The 22237-nt window shown below is 35.2% G+C and overlaps 1 protein-coding gene across 2 annotated transcripts in view; it reads right to left on the bottom strand.

The window, feature by feature from the left end:
• Positions 1-22237, bottom strand: part of ELP4 (elongator acetyltransferase complex subunit 4) — a gene marked incomplete at both ends in the record, with an annotated part of 241013 nt that overhangs the window by 184328 nt on the left and 34448 nt on the right. For both annotated transcript variants that reach the window (XM_080714478.1, XM_080714479.1), the window contains one exon: positions 2761-2921. In XM_080714478.1, coding sequence (XP_080570604.1) covers positions 2761-2921 — 161 coding nt within the window. The remainder of the gene's footprint in view (positions 1-2760; positions 2922-22237) is intronic.

Here is a 22237-nt window from a genome sequence, read left to right as displayed (position 1 = left end):
GGGTTTCCAAGTACTAGTTCTACATTTCCTGTCTGTTTTAATCTCTGGTGTTTAACTCATACTTTCCTAAGCAAAATGAATACATTTACTTTGGCCTCTCTTACTCGGGTCTCTATCACAACCATGCCTCTAACACATTTTTTTTTTCTTTTGTGGTACTTTGAAATAAACTCAGGTACATTCTACTCTGAGCTACACCCTCAGCCCTTTTTATTTTTTATTTTGAAACAGGATCTCATAAGGTAAATGAGAGTCTTGTTGAAGTTGTCCTTGAACATGTAATCCTCCGGTTTCAGTACTAGGATTATAGGAGTGTGCCACCACACCCAGGTTGCAACAATTTCTTTCTTTTTTTTTTTTTTTTTTTGCAGGTCTGGGGATGGAACCCAGAGGCATTTGACCTCCGAGCTACACCCCCTGCCCGATTTTTTATTCTTTATTTTGAAACCGGGTCTCACTGAGTTGCAGAGGGCCTCACTAAGTAGCTGAGGCTGTCCGTGAACCATGATCTTCTGGTCTCTGCCTCCCAAATGCTGGGATTACAAGCGTGCGCCACCACGCCCGGCTTACAATTTCTGATTACACAGTGCTTCTTTTTCTTTTTTGTGGTACTGGGGATTGAACCAGAGGCATTCTACCCCTGAGCTATACTCCCAGCCTTCTATTTTTATTCTTGATTTAGAAACAGGGTCTCACTAACAAATATGGTATCCTCCTCCTATCGCTTCCCAAGTACTGAGGATTACAAGCGTGCACCACTGTACTTGGCTGCTTCCTTTTATTTTCTAAATACAACCACATAGTATTCTATAGCTCAGAATACCATAATTCAATTAATTGCATACTGACAGCCATTATTTCCAATCTTTTGCTATTAAAAATACACTGCATGATAGCTCACATATCTTTCATTTGATATCTGAATAAATATACTCATGATATAAATTTCCAAAAGGATTTTGAAGGATATTATGAAATTAAGCTCCATAGAAGCTCTTCCTATTTGCATTCCCACCAGCAAAGTCTGAGAGGACTATTACAGCATGTTTTATATCTGGTACACTGTTGATGCTTCATTGACGTTTGCTGACTCAATGAATCAATATATTAATCATTCACTAAATATTTTTTTTTATCTGGGCATTAGTACAGGTGCTGAGATGAGATACAAAAGAAAATAAAACTAGCTCTCTGCCTTCACAAAGAATTGTCAGTCTGGTGGAAGAAATAGTTATACAAATAATTAACTATAAAACAATTTGAAAGTACTTTTTTGTGTGTGGTACTAAGGATTGAACCCATGAGCATTCTTCCTTTGAGCTATACCTCTAGCCTTAGCTATACCTCGAGTCTAAGTTGTGGAGGGACTCACTAAATGGCTCAGGCTGGTCATGAACCTTTGATTCTCCTGTCTCAGCCTCCAAAATACTAGGATTACAGGTGTGCACCAACATGCCCAGCTGAGAAAGTACTTTAAAATATATAAAGTATCATTGAAAATATGAGAATGTAGATAATTGTATATGAAAAAATGTTTGAGGCAGTAATATTTGCACTTGGAGAAGAAGGAATTAGTGAATAAGAAGTTACAAAGCTCTGCCAGCAAAAATACAAGCGATGCGCAAGAAGTAATGTTCACAGGACAGGTGGATACACAGAAAGGGAAGAGCCCAAAAGGTAGGCTTGGATTAGGCTACAGAGATCTTTGTATACGATCCTAGTATATTTTATATTGCAGGCTTGTAATAGCAAACAGGTTTCTTCACACATACTTTAATTAACTAGTAGTGACCACCTAGAACATTTTGCAGAAAAGCATTCTGTGTCTGAGCTTATATTATGATTGACAGTCTGCCATAAATTTAGAAGGGGCAATAGACACAAGAAACCAAATGAGGCATCTGAAGTTAAAGAGTCTGGGGAAACATACTTCTGTCTTTGGGAAAGAGAACGCGGCCATCAGTGTGGAAGAGGAGAGAAGGGTAGACCAAGAGAATTATGTCCTATTCAGATTCAAACTGTCCTCTCCTTTTTACCGATATGATAAAATCTGTTAGACACGAGAGTGTTCTGAGAAATGAGTGAAGGAAACAATCAAATGAGGAAGTTATTAAGTGGACAGAGAATTCACCATCAGCAGAGTTCATGCTCTGGCAGGCAGACTTATTGACATTTGTTTTGACTTCTCAGAAATTTCACCTTCATCTCCTATCTCAGTCTATTTTGGATAGGTAAGACTACCACAGAGCTGAGTTTGACAGTGTTAACAGCTGAAAATGTATAGAAATAAAAATATCACTTCCAAAGAACCTCTTTAGAACATTGTGGTTCCATTTGCAGGTAATCATAATAGAAATAGCTTCATTAGTTTAGTTATTCTGGCTTGCAAGCTTAAAATAAAGGATTTTATGTAGAGATTTTGAAAGAAATGAAAGAACTATTTTTGGTTAAAATTTTTTTATAATTTTATTTGTAAGACATGTGTCTTCTTAGCCAGGTGCAGTGGTGCATGCCTGTAATCCCAGTACTTGGGAAACTGAGACAGGAGAATCACAGGTTCAAAGCCAGTGTCAGCAGTAAGCAGTGTAAGGAGAGCCTTAGCAATTCTATGAGACCCCTTTCCAAGTTAAAAAAAAAAGGCTTCTCAGATATTCTATAAATGAAACACTGAGGTATTTAAATAAACTAATATACTCTGTATTGCATTTTGAAAACAGCAAGTATATGACAAGAGATTCTATAAAATGCAAACAAATTCACTTGGAAATTTTAGAAATAATATGTAAACTTGCCTCCATCTTGGGTAGTAACTGGTAACGCCAAGCGATTTTCATCTTAATCTTAGATTCTGCTGTTTGATGATTATATACTTCATCAAATTCTTTTTTATAATTATCATCAAGCAATGGTGCAGGGAGTTCCTAAGAAAACAGAAAGACATGTTATTTAGCTTCTCATGTAAATTTGACAGTTTTTCTAAAGCTTAATACTAGCAACAATAGAACTTTCCAATGGATTAAAAAAATCATGCCTTAAAATTGATTTAAGCATAGCCAGGGGTGGTGGCCCCTGCTTTTAATCCTAGTACTTAAGAGGTAGAGACAGTAGGATTGCAGGTTTGTGGCCAGCCTCTACTTAGTGAGGCCCTCACAATTTAGTAAGACTCTGTTTCAAAATAAAGAAAGACTAAAAGCTGGGCGTGGTGGCGCATGCTTGTAATCCCAGCATTTGGGAGGCTGAGACAAGAGGATTGCAGTTCACAGACAGCCTCAGCTACTTAGTGAGGCCCTTTGCAACTCAGTGAGACCCTGTCTCAAAATAAAGAATAAAAAAAGGGTTGGGTGTGTAGCTCAGAGGTAGAATGTCCCTGGGTTCCATCCTCAGTACCTCAACAAAAATCTCCAAACCCCCCCCCCAAAAAAAAAAAAACAACATAAAAAAAAAAACAGGAACAAAATAAAGACTAAAAAATGGGATGGAGGTGTGGCTCAGAGGTAGAATGTCTCTGGGTTCAATCCCTACTACTGAAAAAAAAAAAATATATATATATATATATATATTTGTTTGTGGTACTGGGGATGGAACCCAGGGGCATTCTGCCTGCAAGCTACACCCTCAGCCCTATTTTTTATTCTTTTGTTTTTGAAACAGGTTCTCACGGAGTTGCAAAGAGCCTCACTAAGTAGCTGAGGCTGTTTGCGAACCACGATCCTCCAGTCTCAGCCTCCTGAATGCTGGGATTACAAGTGTGCTTCACCATGCCCCGATATATATATATATATAATATATAATATATATATTATATATATATAATATATAATATATATATATTATATATATTATATATATATTATATATATTATATATATTATATTTAAGCATATAATATATATATAAATATATATATTTAAGCATATAATATATATATATATTATATATATTATATATATATATATTATATTTAAGCATAAAGTCACGGCAATATTGACATTCCTAAAACATAGTAAAAGGGTATAACAAATGTGAAGTTAAAGACTTTAGCAATGAAACTAGAATTCAAAAATATTTCATTTTCTATGTTCTCAAAATATCAGGTGTTGTTTCAGCTAGAAACTATGAATTATTAAAAAATTTTACGTTTAAGGCAAAGTCTGAAATTAGTACTTACATATTACATGTAATTATTGCTATGTTTGCCATAAGGTAAAAATAAAGCATTTGCGCAATCTGTTTACTGGTTTGTAATTCTAGAATTCAAAAAAATCATTCACCGAAATAATGAGTGAAGTAACAACTAAGAATAAAGACATTTATTTTACCCGTATTAAATGTTGGTTTTGCACCTGCATGCTTATGTCTCTTAACAATGAAAACAGAATTTAAAATATCTGATTAAGTGAAGCGATATTAGTAGTTGGGCTTGTATGCCTGTAATTCCTGTACTTGGGAGGCTGAGACAGGAGGATCACAGGTTTGAGGAAAGCCTCAGCAAGTAGTGAGACTCTCATCAAACTAGTAAGACCTTGTTGTTGTTTTGTTATTTTTAAAGGGCTGGGGTTGTGTAGCTTAGAGGTAGAATGTTCCTGGGTATAATCCCTAGTACCAAAAAAAAAAAAAAAAGACATTGAATTCCAATTTATTAATGGAAGTTAGCTTGCTGACACACACCTACGCATGCACACACAGGATTCTTGGAGAAGGATAGCATATACAATAGTTTTATTTTATATTAACAAGAAACAATAAGATAATGTGAGACTGTAGATTAGTAAACATAATCTTATACTATCTTATAAAAAATTAGTCTAAATGGTAATTTTTAGTCTTAACTAATTTGTTAAGGTCGAATTTTCCTAATGTTTAGACTAATATGTCAACTAATCAGCTGTAAAATAAATTATCATATATTTAGTCACTGCTTAAAAGACCTCAAAGTGGATTCACATTATAATTCATGCCAGAAAAAACAAAAAGCAATTTTTGTATAATTAAAAAAAATAATTCATGCCAGTATTAGAAGCTAGTTATATCACTGAAGTTCTGAATCTCAGCAAAGGACCTAGTATCATACAAAAGTAGCTTCTTCTTCTAATACAGATAAGAATTAGTAAGAAAGGCTATTGTAATATACCATCAAGGTTATGAGTTTTAATTCTGTAACCAGAGTGTCCAGGTTCGTGCCTGTTTTTCTTTGTGGTGCTTGGTATTAAATCCAGGGTGATTCTACCTCTGAGCTTTATCCTGGGCCCTATCTTGGGCCTCACTAAGTTGTGGAGGGTCTTGCTAAGTTGCTGAGGTTGGCTGTGACCCTCAGCCTCTAAGTACTAGGATTACAGGTGTGCGCCACCAAGCTGAGCTCTAGGTTCACATCCTGACTTTTCACAAGTAAATGTGTCTTGGTTACGTTGACCAACCACCAGAACTCTCTATGCTTTCATTCATATATAAAAAATAGTGTATACTTCAATAAGTAGTTGTAAGGAATAAATAAATTAAAAATATAAAGTGCAGAGACCAGTGCTCATTACATATTAAGCACCCAACAAATATTACACTACAAGGTGTTAGTCTCATCTGTTCTTTCAAAGCCACACATTTTTGTATCATTTGTATCATTAGAATTAGATAACATTTAGTATAAAATATTTTCTTATTTAGGAGCACTTAAGATAGTTATGACAAAGGTTTTCCATGTTGAAATTAATTTTTCAATAGAACATTTTAAAATTCAGTCCCATTATTGTCCAAAATATGTAAATATGAAGGGGAAATATTCTTATATTAATGTGTATAGAAATTATGTGTATAGAAATTAATGAAATACAAATAAACTTTTTGTTAACATACCTACATCTAAATAATGAGATTATAAAAATAGGTAAGCATTTTCTCATTTATCTTATTAAATATATATAAACTGCTATACCTTTCACTTTTTTTGTGTGTGTGGTACTGGGATTGAACCCAGGGGCATTCTACTTCTGAGATACACCCCCAGTCCTATTTTTTATTCATTTTGAAACAGGGTCTCACTAAGTTGCAGAGGTACTCACTAAGTAGCTGACACAATCCTTCTGTCTCAGTCTCCCAACTGCTGGGATTATAAGCATTCGCCACCATGCCTGGCTCAACTTTTAACTATTTAAAAAAATGAATGTCATAAAATATTCAGCCTTCTGAGTTACTGGGATTATAGGTGTGATACATCATGCTCAACAAAATTTACCTTTTTTCTTATTTTGTGGTAGGAGGAATCGAGTCTAGGAGCAGTCCACCTCTGAGCTATTAACACAGCCCCTTTTATTTTATTCTATTTTTGTTTTTTTCTTCATTTTTTTGAAACAGAGTCTCTCTAGGTTACTGAGAGTCCTCATACATTGCTGAGGCTGTCCTGGAACTTGTGATTCTCCTATCTTAGCCTCCCGAGTTTACTAGGTGTGTATTACCATACCCAGTAAACTTCATCATTTTTAAAGTGCAAACTTTAGTGATTTTTAACATAATCAAGTCGTGCAATTATTAATATCTAACTTCAAAATATTTTGTCACTCTGAAAAGAAAACCCATACCCAGTATTAGATACTTCCTAACCACTATTCTGCTTTCTGACTTTAGTCTATTCTGGATATTTTATGTAATTGGAATCATTTGTGACTATGTGTTTGGTTTCTTTTACTTGAAATAATCTTTTCCACATTCACCTATGTTATAGTATGCATTAGTATGTCATTTTTTTATTATCTGATAATATCTCACTCTACACACCACATTTTATTTACCTACTTACTATGTGATGGACATATGGGTCATTTCCATCTTTTGACTATTATGTTATGCTGCTATAAACATCTGTGCACAATATTTTCTGTGAACTTATCTTTTCAGTTCTCTTTGGTAAACACCTAGAAGTGAAATTGTTGGGTTATAAGGTAAATCTATGTTTAAATTTTTGAAAAAGGGCCAAAATAGTTTTCATAGTGACAGATCCATTTTATATTCTGACCAACAATGTATTAGGCTTCCAATTTTCCCACATCCTTACCAACAAGAATTTCCCTGTTTTAAAAATAGTTTAGTGGTATGAAGTGGTATCACAATGTAGCTTATACTTGCATTTCCCAAATGACAATGATATTAAGTATCTTTTCATCTGTTACACTTTGGTAATTTGTTTGTCTTCTTTGAAAATATGTCTATTATGTCTCCTTTTCATTTTTTCAAATCCAATTATTTATTTGTTATTCAGTTGTAAGACTTCTTTATTTGGTCTAGATACTAGATTTGACCACATACAGACTTGAAAATACTTTCTGCCATTCTGTGGCTTGTTTTTCTATTTTCAGCAGTATCCTTGATGCTCCAAAGTTTTCAATTTTGATTCAGCAAATTTATTTGTTCTTTTGTTGTTTGTGCTTTTCACATCACATATAAAAAAACTTACTCTAGCCGGGCGTGGTGGCGCACGCTTGTAATCCCCGCGCTTGGGAGGCGTAGACAGGAGGATCGCGCAGGTTCGAAGCCAGCCGCGCGCGCTGGCTTAGGAGACCCTGTTTCTAAATAAAAATATAAAATATGTCTGGGAGTGTAGCCCGGAGGTAGAAGGGCTTCCAGGAACCCCAGTACCACCAAAAAAACCCAAAAAACAAAAAACAAAAAAACTTACTCTATAGTTATAATTATATATACTCTCTTATTCTTAGTTAAGTGTATGAGATAAATATTATTACTGTCTCCTTTTTACATAGGGAGGGATTGTAACAAAAAGAGGTAAAATTCCTTATTAGAAGCCACAATACTAGCAAAAGATGGAGCTGAGAATTTGAACCTGGGTAGTCTGATTTCAGATTGTGTATTCTTACCCATAGGCTACCTTTCCTCGATTATCAGCATTCATTCCATCTGTGGGAGTAGAACAATGAATAAACAGAAAACTTATACCAGATCACATGAGAATAATTGCGAAAGACTGGAATAAGGTAAAGAGGCAAAAGCTCTATTTTAATAAAGGTGGTCAGGGATGGCCTCTTTGATAAGATCAATACTAATGCTTATAATTCTGTGTACAAGTCTACACAAAAGTAACTGAAATTATTATATACAATTTACTACTATGGATATTTTCTGTACAGATCTGATACCATCTTATATAATTAAAAGGTTTGAGGGCCATATCTATGCTATTGCCTAGATTATGATAGAGTTTGGTGCTCTTTCTGAGCACTAATATGTTTATGATTCAGGTATGTGAAGGATCTGAGGATCACTAATTTAATCTTGTTTCAGTTTTCATGTGTATATAATTTTGCTTCTGAAATGAGGACGTAAACAGATATTTGAAAATATAATAAAACATATTTAAAATCTATTTCCATTTATAATTGTCTAAAACAATTGCTCTTTTTCATTTAATAAGATTCTAGATATAAATAAAAACATTTATGATCTGAATTAGTGTTGCTCATTTCAGTTATAATAACATATAAGCATTATTTACAACCAATGATCTAGAATCATGCTGCTTAATATGGTACCCTCTGGCTACATGTGACATTTAAATTTTAATAATTAAAATTAAATAAAATGAAAAATTCAATGCCTCAACTGCATGAGCCACATTTCCAATGTTTATTAGGCACTTATGGCTAAAAGCTACTCTATTGAACAGCACAGGTAGAGAACATTTCCAACACTTCTCACAGGTAGAGAACATTTCCAACATCACAGGAAGTTCTTAAGGTCAGTGCTTGTCCAGAAGACAGGAAATGTTTCTATTTATTCATCTAAACCTTAAATGGCGTAATGAATAAGGTTTTTCAACTGTCAATGACATATCAATCATAATTTTGAGGCAGCATAACAATTTAGTTATTTAAAATTAAAATCAAGAAATAAAATATTTTACTTTTCAATATCTAAAACAATTATATGCTTTTCTATCTCCTATATCCCCCTTTTATGCACAATTAATCATGTAACAGATGATTAACTGCCTTGCCTTCTCTGCTGAGGTACTGTTTTATGTGTATCTTACTCTGTAGTTCTATTATTTCTCCTGATCCTTTGAGCTGTTTAATACATAACTGAATAATACATGTTTTTATGAGCTGATACAAATCCTTTAGGAAATAAAGTGAACTAGAACTACTTTAAACACCAATTTCCTAGTCGTTATCTGTAATAAATTATATTTCAAAAGTCAATACAAATTTTATCTTATAATTATCTAATATAATTTTTTTGCTACATCTTTTTCCTTTTAAAATAGTACCTAGCTGGGCGTGGTGGCCCACACTTATAATCCCAGACTGGAGGATCATGGTTCATGGACAGCCTCAGCTAGTCAGCAAGGCCTTTGCAACTCAGTGAGACCCTGTTTCAAAAAAAAAAAAAAAAAAAAGACTAAAAAGTAGGGCTGGGGGTGTAGCTAGAGCTGGGGGTGTAGCTCATAGGTAGAATGCCCCTGGGTTCCATTCCCAGTACTGCAACAACAACAACAACAACAAAATCTAGCTTGGGCAAGATGGTGCATGCCTATTGTCTCAGTTACTCAGGAGACTAAGGTGGAAGGATTGGCTTGAGCCTAGGCTTTCAAGAGCAGATCAGGTAAACCGAGTGTGGTGGCCTACTCTTGTAATCCTAGGACTGCAGATTCAAGGACAGCCTCAGCAAGTAGTAAGATTCTCATTAACCTAGTGAGACTCTATTTCAAAATAAAAATAATATTGGCAGTCGGGTGTGGCAATGCACGCTTGTAATCCCAGCACTTTGGAGGCTGAGACAGGAGGATCTCACAGGTTCGAAGCCAGCCTCAGCTAGTTAGTGAGACTCTCAGCAACTTAGTGAGACCCTGTTTCCAAATAAAGTATAAATTAGGTCTAGGAGTATAGCCTGGAGGTAGAAAAGCCCCTGGGTTCCACCCCTAGTACCACACACACACACACACACACACACACACACACAAATAATATTGGTCTTGGAGTGAAGCTCAGAGCCTGAATGTCCCTGGGTTCAATCCTCAAAACCAAAAAGAAAAAAAAAAAAAAAAAAAAAAAAAAAAAAAAAGAACAGATTGAGCAACATAGATCCCCATCTCAAAATATTTTAAAATAAAATAAAAATAGTACCAACTATTCTTATAAAAATATATATATTTATTGGGTAGCTAGTGACTTTGCAAGTGGCATATATTCCACAGGAAAAATTATAAGCTACAGAAACAGGAAGAAAATAATCACCCACTAACTGACCATGTAAGATTATTTATTGGGAACATATTTGAGTATTTTCTTCTAGGCTTTCATACTGTAAGCGTGCCTGAATGTATCCATGTATGCGTAGTATAAAAGACATACTGTAGATGGGCCTCGTGGCACACATCTGCAATCCCAGTACTTGGGAGGCTGAGACAGGAGGATTGCAGCTTCAAGGACAGCTACAGCAAATAGTAAGAATCTCATCAACTGAGAGAGACTCTATTTCAAAATAAAAATAAAATAGGGCTGGAGGTCTAGCTCAAAGATAGAATGTCCTTGAGTCCAGCTTTCAGCACCAGAAAAACAAAAAAAATTCAAAAAACATATTATCTATTATGCATATTATATATACACATTATCATTTATATAACTTATGATATTTTTGTCATTTTACATTTAGTCATTTCATTTTTAAGATAAGATTTTACTATTTAATATACTTTTATTGGTGCATTATGGTCTCACATTGCAACGTAAACCACAGTGATAGTGACATCCATGTTCACAGCAGTTGGTGGGCTTTTCCTCAGCTTCTTCTCCATTCTCCCTTCTTCCCCATACAAGGGACTGAGAGTGACATTGATATTTTCACATATGTACATAATGTCCATAGAAGTGACTATTAAGAGATTACATGACTTAATTAAAATTTGATTTATTGCTTCTTTATTATTGTACCTTTAGGGTGTTTGTAATATAAAATGCCATAGCCAGGTGTGGTGGCACATGCCTACAATCCCAGTACTTGGGAACTGAGATAAAAGGATTGCAGGTTCAAGAACAGCCTCAATAAATATTGAGATTTTCATCATTCTAGTGAGAACTGCTTCAATATTAAAAAAGACTAAAATAGAGCTAGAGGTATAGCTCAAAGGTAGAATGCCTTTGTGTTTCAGCCTTAGTACCAACTCCCCCAATAAGCAGCCATAAATAACGTTGTTTATAAAATAGACATTCTTTTGAATATCAAATTATTATTTCTATGAAATATATAAATATAAGTAAATTGTATAATAAAAATTTCAGTTTCTACAATTTGCTGTAACAAAGCATGACAAGTGAAATACTTAGAAAACAAACCAGTAATTTCGGCAAGCAAGGAATAACATTTATATTGGTTAAAAATCCTTAAAACAGTAAGTCAGGCATGGTGATGCTTGCCTGTAATCCTAATACTTGGGAGACTGATATAGGTTTGAGGCTATTTTCGGCAACTTAGTGAGATCATGTTTCAAATTACAAAATAAATTAGGGCTGGGGGTCTATCTCAGAGGTAGAATGCCCCTGGGTTCAATCCTCAGTACAAAAAGAAAGAAAAAAAGAAAAACAGAAAGAAACCATAAAAATCCCAGATCTTATAGTTTCCCTAAGAAGCAGATACTGGTCACTCCTTACTATGCAAGAGAAAGGGAGAGGTCAAAATGGACACACTGGGGAAGTAGGCGCACTGCTGAGGGCAGAGAGGAGGCATTACATTGAAGACAGGGTAATTCACTGAAAGCCTTACATAGAAGACTGAGACAGCTTTTCTCTCTCAGTTACACACACAAGTTACACACACACACACACACACACAAATTGATTAGAAGTGCTGGAAGATCAACTTGGAAAAATGTCTCTAAATAAACATAGAATGATGATAATAGCAATGATAAGAAAAAAATCACAGTAGTTATCTTGTAAAGTACTTTCCAACATGAGAAAGAAAAGGAAACATTTAGACTACTCCAACTGGTCCTAAAAGGATTTCTAGAAAGAAAAAATAAAGCAGAGGAAAATATCAAAGAAATAATCTAAGAAAAATACCTAGAACTAAAAACTGGAAGATTTTCAAGTTAACACTTCCTCTCATGATATTCCCCCCTCCACACACAAAAACAAACAAAAAATAATACTTAGGAATAAGCCTAACCAAGGAGGTAAAAGACCTCTACAAAGATAATTATAAAACATTCAAAGAAGATCTTAGGAGATGTAAAGATCTTCCATTCTCTTGGGTAGGCAGAATAAATATCATCAAAATGGCCATTCTTCCAAAAGTGATCTACAGATTCAACCAGTTCATATTTTTAAGAACTCTATACAATTAACATATTTAATCTTCAAACAATTCTGTGAAATAAGCACTATTATCAAACCCAGTTTATAGATGAAGAAATTAGAACACTAAGATTTATTAACTTGTCCTAGGTCACAAAGTAAGTAAACAGTAAAGCCAGGAGAATCTTCTCTACTTAGTCTTCTGTACTGCTTCTTGAAGAGGTAGAACATGAGAAAGAAAAGGAAACATTTAGACTACTCCAACTGGTCCTAAAAGGATTTCTAGAAAGAAAAAATAAAGCAGAGGAAAATATCAAAGAAATAATCTAAGAAAAATACCTAGAACTAAAAACTGGAAGATTTTCAAGTTAAAATAGTCTACTGTTCTTGGAGTGGTGGCAGAGGCCTGTAATCCCAGTATTTGGGAGGCTGAGACAGAGAATTGTAGGTTCAGGGTCAGACTCAGCAACTTAGTAAGACCATCAGCAACATAGTAAGATCCTGTTTCAAAATATAAAATAGGGCCGAGGGTAGAGTCTGGAGGTTGAATGTCTCTGGGCTCAATCATCAGCAACACACACACACGCACACACACACGCACACACACACACACACACACACACACACACACATTCATTCATTCTCATTCTCTCTCTCTCTCTCTCTCTCTCACTCTCTCTCTCTCTCTCTCTCTTGAAGCACATAGTTGTGACAATTTAAAACAAGAGGGTGGAATTAAGACATGTTCAGGCATGTAAAGTTTAATCTACCATCACTTTCTATCTCCATTCATTCTTAAATTACTAGAGAATGTGCACTACTAAAACAAGTGATAACCCATAAGAGTGGCATGAGATTCAGAAAACGGGCTAGCATGATAAGGGAAAGTGCCAGAATAAGAGCTGTGTAGAAAACCTAGAGGGCAGGCAGTCTAATTGGAGTCTGAGGACAGAGGGCTCCAGGGGTCATTACATTAAAGAGGAGTTTTAGAACTTCAGTGAAAATTCTGGAGATGAATTAGTAACTGATACAATTGAAAGACTGAGGCTATTAGCTCCAGAAAAACAAATGTACTATAAAAAGGGGAAATGTAATCAGAGAATGTTAAATGTTGTGAATAATTAATTGTTAGAATGCAAACACTGAATAATGGCTTAAGCAGGGAAAGAGACTTAAATACAATGAAAGGAAAGCTAAGGAGAGTGATAAAGAGAAAGGGAGAGAAAAAGGAGAACAAGGAGAGAGAGAATAGGCTGGTTCAAGAGAGCACACCAAGAAAGCAGTACCTCTTTAAGCTGAGGAGGTTAAGTCTGCCTAACCAAGATATGAGGTCAACACTACTACCTCCGTGGACATGAAAAGTTAAGCATCCACCTAAAGAGATTATTAGTGAGCATTAAGACTAATGGAATTTGCCTTTCTAAGTTCTGAACTTGTTTGGGGCCAAACACACTTTCTTTCCCTCTGATTTTTCTATTGCATGCTTGTCAACCACCGTAGAGTGGAAGCCATTTTACAACACCAAGGGTAAAGGTAAGATCTTGAAAACTTTAAAAGAGGAAAAATATACTATCTAGAAATGAAAAAGAAATAGATTAGCATCAGATATTTCAGCAATATTGAAATATGGAACAGTGTCTTCAAAGTATAAGAAAAGTTGATATTGAGCCTAAAATTCTCCATTGAGAAAAATGATCAGTTAAATGACTGGAAATGTTGCTCAGTGGTAGAATGCTTCCCAAGAAGGGTAAAGCTCTAGGTTCAATCGTTATTCATTGGAGGTTGAATGCCTCTGGGCTCAATCCTCAGCAACACACACACACACACACACACACACACACACACACTCTCTCTCTCTCTCTCTCTCTCTCTCTCTCTCTCTCTCTCTCTCTCTTCTCTCTCTCACTTTTCTATCCCTATTTACAGATGAAATGACACTATACTTAGAAGGCCCAACAAAATCAACAAAAAGGTTTACAGAACTGATTGACAAATCCAGAAAAATGTGTGTAAACAAAATCAATCTTAAAAAATCAGCTTTCCTGTATTGCAACCATATATCCACTAAAAAAGAAATCCAGAAAACACTTCCTCTCATGATATTCCCCCCTCCACACACAAAAACAAACAAAAAATAATACTTAGGAATAAGCCTAACCAAGGAGGTAAAAGACATCTACAAAGATAATTATAAAACATTCAAAGAAGATCTTAGGAGATGTAAAGATCTTCCATTCTCTTGGGTAGGCAGAATAAATATCATCAAAATGGCCATTCTTCCAAAAGTGATCTACAGATTCAACCAATGCCCATTAAATTACCAAGGTCATTCCTCACAGACATAGAAAAATCAGTCCTTAAATTCATTTGGAACAACAAAAAAAACAGAATAGCCAAAGTAGTTCTCAGTAACAAGAACCATACAGGAGGCATCACAATGCCTGACTTCAAACTATATTATAAAGCCATAATAATAAAAACAGCAAGGTACTGGCACAAAAACAGACACATAGACCAATGGAGCAGAATAAGACTCAGAAACAAATCTACACACTTACAGCCAATTGAGGCATTCTACCTCAAACCTACACCCCCAGCCCTATTTTTTTCATTTATTTTGAAACATGTTCTCACTGAGTTACAAAGGGCCTAAGTAGCTGAGGCTGTCTGAGAACCGTGATCCTCCTGTTTCAGTCTCCCAAATGCTAGGAGTACAAGCATGTGTCACCATGCCTGGGCAGCCAATTGATTTTCGACATATACTGGAGCCTCTTCAACAAATCAACAAATGGTGTTGGCAAAAATGGCGAACCATATACAGGGGAAAAAATAAACCCCACTTTTTCACTCTGCATAAGAGTCAATTTAAGATGGTTTAAAGACTTGGAAATCAGAGATATTGCAGCTCTTTGAAGAGGACATAGGTCCAACACTTCAACAGATAGGCAGAGGTAAAATCTTTCTCAACAAGACCCCAAAAGCACAAGAAATGAAAAGGCGGATCAGTATGTGAGACTGTATTAAACTAAAGAGCTTCTGTATAGCAAAGGAAACTATCAAGAATCTCAACAGAGAACTGACAGAATGGGAGAGAAATTTTGCCAACTATTTCCCCGACAGAGGATTAATATCTGGAATATACATAGAACTCAAAAATTTCAATGCTAAGAAAACAAATAACCAAGTCAAAAAATGGGCAAGTGAACTAAATAGACACTTCACAAAAAAGAAATTCAAATGACCAATAAATGTATGAAAAAATGTTCAACATCATTAGCAATTAGAGAGATGCAAATCAAAACTACCCTGAGATTTCACCTAACTCCAATTAGAATGGTGATCATTAAAACCACAAACAACAAATGCTGGCAAGGGTGTGCAGAAGTGGAAATTCTAATACATTTTTTGGGGAATTGTATATTAATGCAACCACTTTGGAGAACAGTATGGAGGATCCTTAGAAGAATGGGAACAAACCTACCATATGATCCAGCAATACCACTTCTGGATGTCTACTCAAAAGAAAGGAAACCAAAGTACCAAACTAATGCATGTTTGGTACTAATAATCTATGCTCATAGGTGTACAATTTTCAAACTATGGAACCAGCCAAGATGTCTAGCAACACATGAATGGATTACAAAACTATGGGATATATACACAATGGACTCAGCCATAAGGAATAAAATTATGTCATTTGTGGGAAAATAGATGGAACTCGAGAACATTATGCTAAATGAGATTAAAAAATCGGATGCTCTCCCTAGCTAGGCAGAACAAGAGTCATAGAAGTAACTCTAGATGAGGAAGGAGAAATCATGTATAACAAATAAGGCGACCTAACTGAGGGGTTGGGGGGTAAGAGGGAAAGTCTCTAATGTACATGATGTACTTCCACAAACATCAAAGTCAAGCACTGAGCCAAACATGAGAAGGAGGGAGAGGGGGAGGAATGGGGTGGTGACTGGGGAAGGGCTAAATGAGTGATGTGCGCACATATGCCTCTACCATTTTGTACTCCATTAAGATGTATGACTACAGCCTGGCATGGTCTGCACGTTTATAATCCCAGTACTTGGGAGGCTAAGACAAGGAGGCTCCAGATTCGTGACCAGCCTCAGCTACTCAGGAAGCCCTTCTGCAACTTAGTAAGACCCTGTTTCAAAAGAAAAAAGAAAAAATAGGGCTGAGAGTGTAGCTTGGAGGTAAAATGCCCCTGGGTTCAATACCCAGTACTATAAAAAAAAAAAAAAATATATATATATATATATATATATATATATAGAGAGAGAGAGAGAGAGAGAGAGAGAGAGATAGCGCGCTAGAGAGAAAGGTTTATTTTATAAACTGTTATTTTTATTTTTATTAATACTATTTTAATAAGCTTGATCAATTCTTAAAATAAAAACGTATCTAAGTTTTCTTGCAACATAATACTAAGTCCATCCAGGACTAAGTATTTACATAAAAAACTTATTAAATTGTTTCCATTTATTTTAATGTATTGTTTCATAGCAATTAGGATATTTTCAATCTCTGAAAAAAATATGTCAAATGAATGTCCAGTTTCTGCTTTATCAGCCATTAATGTTTCCTAAGCACAGAAAAGGAAATGTCTGTTTGCATAAATATAATTTTCTTCCTGTTGGAATGTTTCCTAAGTTAGGAAATAAATACTTCTATATGCATGATGCTGGTATATAAAATATATTTAGGAAATAAATGTTCTAAGCTCCAACTTCCTAGGAAGATATGCATTCCCATGGAAACACCAACACATTAGAAGCGATGAGTATTTTAAAGCTGGTGGCATTGTGGTGAGCAAGGACACTTAGGAGTGGTGACGACACGATTTCTAGAAAGTGGGTAATTAAAAATGCAGGTTCACATATGAGGCGCATATTTACTGCACTGCATTGATTCTAAGGCTCATTTTTTTCCCCTTCACAAGTTGCCACCTCTGAAATAGGGACATATTTTATAACTGAATTACATTATAGTCATCAGCCAGGCAGCATATACAAATAATTGTCGGCATATGTAAAATTTTGCTTGTTATTTTTCATGTGCAAAAACATAAATGCAATTCTTCAATATATTAGCTAACATTCTGAAGGGACAAAGTTTGACCACACCAGAGACTGCCTTGTAGCCAAGAGATTTATTGGAGGGGCCGGCATGAAAGGAAGAAACAAAGAAAGGAAGAGAAAGAAAGAAAGAGAGGGAGGGAGAGAGAAGTAGAGGGGGGAGAGAGAAAAAAGGGCCAAAAGAGAGCGAGCGCGGGCCGGGTCAGGGTTATAAACTGGCTGGGGTTATGTGTGTTGGGTGCTAATAGGCTAGGAGAAATGCCTTTGGAACTAATTGGCTGGGGTCCCACAGGGGGGTCCTGTGTGGCCAGGTGATTGGACTGGGGTCAGCGGGGAATGCCCTTTTCACTGATTGGCCAAGGTGGACCAGGGGAGGACAAGTCCTCCTGGTAACTGACCAGGTCTGGCTGGAAGGGGGATGGTGACTTATATGGTCAGACCAGGGCCTCTCAGGAAAGGGACCCTTAGCTCATGGGAGGGTTTCTGAAATAGAAAATTAATCTAACACATTCCATAAAAGTATCAACTTAGGAAGAACAAGAATATTGATCTTTTAGAAAATGCTAACATACTTCCTGAGAAAATCAAGAAGCCATCTTCAACATTACTTCCAGAAAGAATGTTAATGTTTTATTTATTTTTTGTGGTATTGGAGGTGGACCCCAGGGGCATTCTACTTCCGGGCTATACTCCCAGACCTATTTTGTACTTTATTTGGAAACAGGGCCTCACTAAGTTGCTGAGGGCCTCACTAAGGAGCTGAGGCTGGCTTCGAACCTGTGCCAGCCTCCTGTCTCAGCCTCCCAAGGGCGGGGATTACAACGGTGCACCACCACGCCTGGCAAGAATGTTAATGTTTTAGAATAATCTTTGGGTGAAATGTTGGAGCATTTTTTTAAAGAAGCAGTGCATTGGAAGCGCTTGTGATGACAGAGAGAAAAGCATCATGTGAAAAATGAGAATTATGAAAAAAACATAAATATCATTTACTATGTCAGAAAGTGATGCAACAAAGGCTGGCATAATTACACATAGCTGTAATCTCAATACGTGAGAGGCTGAGACAGCAGGGTTATAGGGCTAAGGGCAGCTTCAGCCAAATAGCGAGACTCTCAGCAACCGAGCAAGACAAACAAAAATCGTCTGGGGACATAGGTTCAAGGTAGAACGCCCTGCGTTCAATCTCTAATAACATAAAATAGCAAAACTGATGCACAACAGTAGTAATCTTAATGTAAGAAAGTTTTATGGGCATCTTAAAAAATTCTGCTAATTGCCTCTTCTTTATATATGTGATATGTTTCAAAATAAGCCTAATAAAACTTTCAATAAGAATTAAATTATTATATTTTTTTGTGTGTGTGGCACTGGAAATTGTTTCCCAGGGTATCCTACCTCTGAGCTATAGCCCGCTTTTATATTTTATTTCACGACAGGGTCTCACTAAGTTGCAGAGGGCCTCACTAAGTTGCTGAGACTGGCTGCGAACCTGTGATCCTTCTGTCTCAGCCTCTCAAGTACTGAGATTACAAGTGTGTCCCACCACGCTCGGCAGAATTAGACAAAATTGTAAGTAAAAAACATTTTATCCTAGTTTTTGTGGTACTGTTTTTTTCTAACAGTGGTATAAAAATAATGTAAATATATTTTATAATATAAATTATATAAATATAAAAATAAATGCATCTTATAATCATTGGCACCTTAGACATGATAAAATATGGTATTTCTTTTGTGAGCCAAAATTCCCTAGGATTTCTATTTCTAAGCATTGCATCAATATATAACAAAATTTATCTAGGAATGTTATCATGCTAGCAATATACATAGTTACAATCTATTTACACATCTGATTACTCTTCAGTAGTTTTACCATTTTTTTGCCAAAGATAGGAAAAATAGAACACAAACTATATATTTGGTCCCTAAAAATTAAGAAAAAGAAGCAACAGAATCAGTAGTGTGTGTTTGTGTATGTGTGTGTGTGTGTGTGTGTGTGTGTGTGTGTGTGTATTTTGCAGGACTGGGGATGGAACCCAGGGGCATTCAATCTCCGAGCTACACCCCCTGCCCTATTTTTTATTCTTTATTTTGAAACAGAGTCTCACTAAGTTACGGAGGGCCTCACTAAGTTGCTGAGGCCTTCTGCGAACCACGATCCTCCTGTCTCAGCCTCTAAAATGCTCGGCTTACAAGCGTGTCACTACGCCCAGCTAGTTGTGTGTTTTTTTAAATCTAGTAAAACAGAGACCTATACCAGAAACTGGATCCTAAGGCTCACTATTAGACTGTCCTATAGCTTTGAGAAAGAAAATCTATTTCACAAAAATTCTGTCTAAATGGTTTCTATATTACTATTCGTAATTTTGGTAAAAGTGATTTAATATAAATAATAGTTGGGGAAAAATAAATATTTTGGTGCTTTTGTCTTCTACCATTCGAAAGTTTATTATGTGAAAGTTTATATCAAATATATTACCATATTTGGAAACCCTCCCCCAATTTTAAGTTTGCCAACATTGCCGATCTTGCTTACGCTGACTCGTAGTCTCCTTAGAGATGTTTACTCCTACCGTTCTACATCATTTGTTTCAATGTTTCTAATACAGTTAAATTTGTTTTGATTAAAATGTGTATTTGACAAAATTCTAAGAATGAAGCTCTTTAATAATCAATGATTACAGGTAGTCGATAATCACAAATAAGGGTCTTTCTCCGTAGTCTTTGGAAATCCCAGTTTTTGACTTCTAACCCTAAGCACAAACAGAACATACTGTACAATTGTTAGATTTTCCTTTCCTAAAAAAAAAAACAAAAAAAGTATTTTCAATCTAGTGCTTTCAGATGTGTCAGTAGCAAGGATTAAGAACAGCTAAAAAAAAGCATATTTCATAAACTCTAATCATAAGATAGAATGGAACAAATAAAATCTCTATCAATGAAGTGAAAAAGGTTGGAATATTAACATAAATAAATAAATGGTATTACCTTTGAACAAAAACAATGCTTTATCTTTTATAAAAACTATCTGAAATCACATTATTACAAGCCTTGAATGCCAAAATGTGCTCCACTCTTGACACACATTTATTTTTCACCAGAAACATTTCTTTTTATCCTAAGATGCCGTAAATATATTTCTTCTATTGTCAAGTCATGCCTTTTTTTGCTTACTGCTGTATTATTTTGTGGTCTTTGTTTTGGCAGATGCACAAGCAAAATCTGATTCCAACAGTTTGACCCTTCTCACTTTTTATGTTCTCTAGGGCATAATAAAACCCAAGATACAATCCCTCAGCAGTTAATGAAGCTTAACCTCACACCCTCTTAATTACCAATGCATTACACCAACTATGGGCGTCATACTCCTCTATAAGCTATTTTACAATTCAGCAGAAGTACTACTGAGCTATTATGTAGCAACATAATCCATGAAGCATGGGAAATCCTTCTTAAAAATAAAATCTTTTGATCCTTACAGGTTTGGGCAACTCTATAATTAATACTACTTATGCATTATCAATGTTTCCATAGTATGTTACTTTGCTGATTTTGGGGGTTTTGTTTTGTCAACTTTTATTTTATGACTGTTGGAAAGGAGAAAATATATCCAGAGATGATATTCGGTGATTACCATAATTTGAATAAAAAAGAACTCTAGACATGAGCATTAATATATTAAAGGTATAGTCTCCACATTATCTTCATTTACAATGTTTAAAAATAAGAGAGAGAGGGATGAATTTAGTTGTTAAAATCATTCAGAAAAATGTCACATATTTGATGAAGTCAGAAGGTCAGGGTACAAAGAGTTGATATTGCATAACATAGTTTTTTTCAACTCAGATTTTGAGATTACTAATTATGAAATTACTTTATCACTATAATTTAGTTATATTTCCATGCATATTTCAAGCTAAATTCAGAACAGATCAGAAAACACCTTAGTGTAATTATAATTCTTTTCTTAAAGACAAAAGAGACATAATTTTTTTGTGTGTGGTACCATGAATAGAACCCAGGGGCATTCTACCTCTGAGCTACATTTCCAGCCCTATTTTTTTTATCTTTTATTTTAAAACAGTCTCACTAAGTTGAGGAGGGCCTCACTATGTAGCTAAGGCTAGCCGCGAACCTGGATCCTCCTGTCTCAGCCTCTCAAGTACTTATAAGCCTGTGCCACCACACCTGGCTCCATAATTACTTCTATTCCAAAAAGCAAAAGGTTAAAAAACATTCTCACATTGGCATATAAACATTTTTTTAATAAAACTTTTACTTTAAGAGACTGATGAAAATTATGATTTTTATTTAACAACTATATCAACTATATTAATCAACTACATAATACAAAATTATGCTTTTTATTTAACAACTATATCAATCAACTACATTAATCTGAAAATAGAAAGAGAAACCAGCTGATAAGGAAAACTGTTCTCAATACTTTTCCATTGGTTCCCATCTCATTCCTTTTTCTCATGTAAACCAAAAACTTTTTAAGAGAATTGAATTACAATAATGAGAAAGATAACGTGAAGAACAGAAAATGGAATTCTGCATTATCTATTCAGAAATAAAATAATGCTAAGAAATAAAAATAAAACTATCTTAATCTGAACACACACTATAATGTAATGATCTATTATACTGATCAAATTCTATTTTTATATTGTACAAATATACCACCATTAAACCCATTGTTTTGTATAACTGAGGAGCACCAATAAAAAAAAAATTACACTAAACTTGATTTTTTTTTTTTGGTAGTACTAGGGATTGAGCCTACGAGCATTCTACCTCTGAGCTATACCCCCAGCCCTATTCACCCCTATTTTATTTATTTTTTATTTTGCA

This window comes from Muscardinus avellanarius (assembly GCF_963383645.1).
Source record: "Muscardinus avellanarius genome assembly, chromosome: 1".
Classification (NCBI taxonomy): domain Eukaryota; kingdom Metazoa; phylum Chordata; class Mammalia; order Rodentia; family Gliridae; genus Muscardinus; species Muscardinus avellanarius.
Note: the sequence above shows the minus strand (reverse complement) of the source record. Positions and strands in the feature narration are given on the sequence as shown.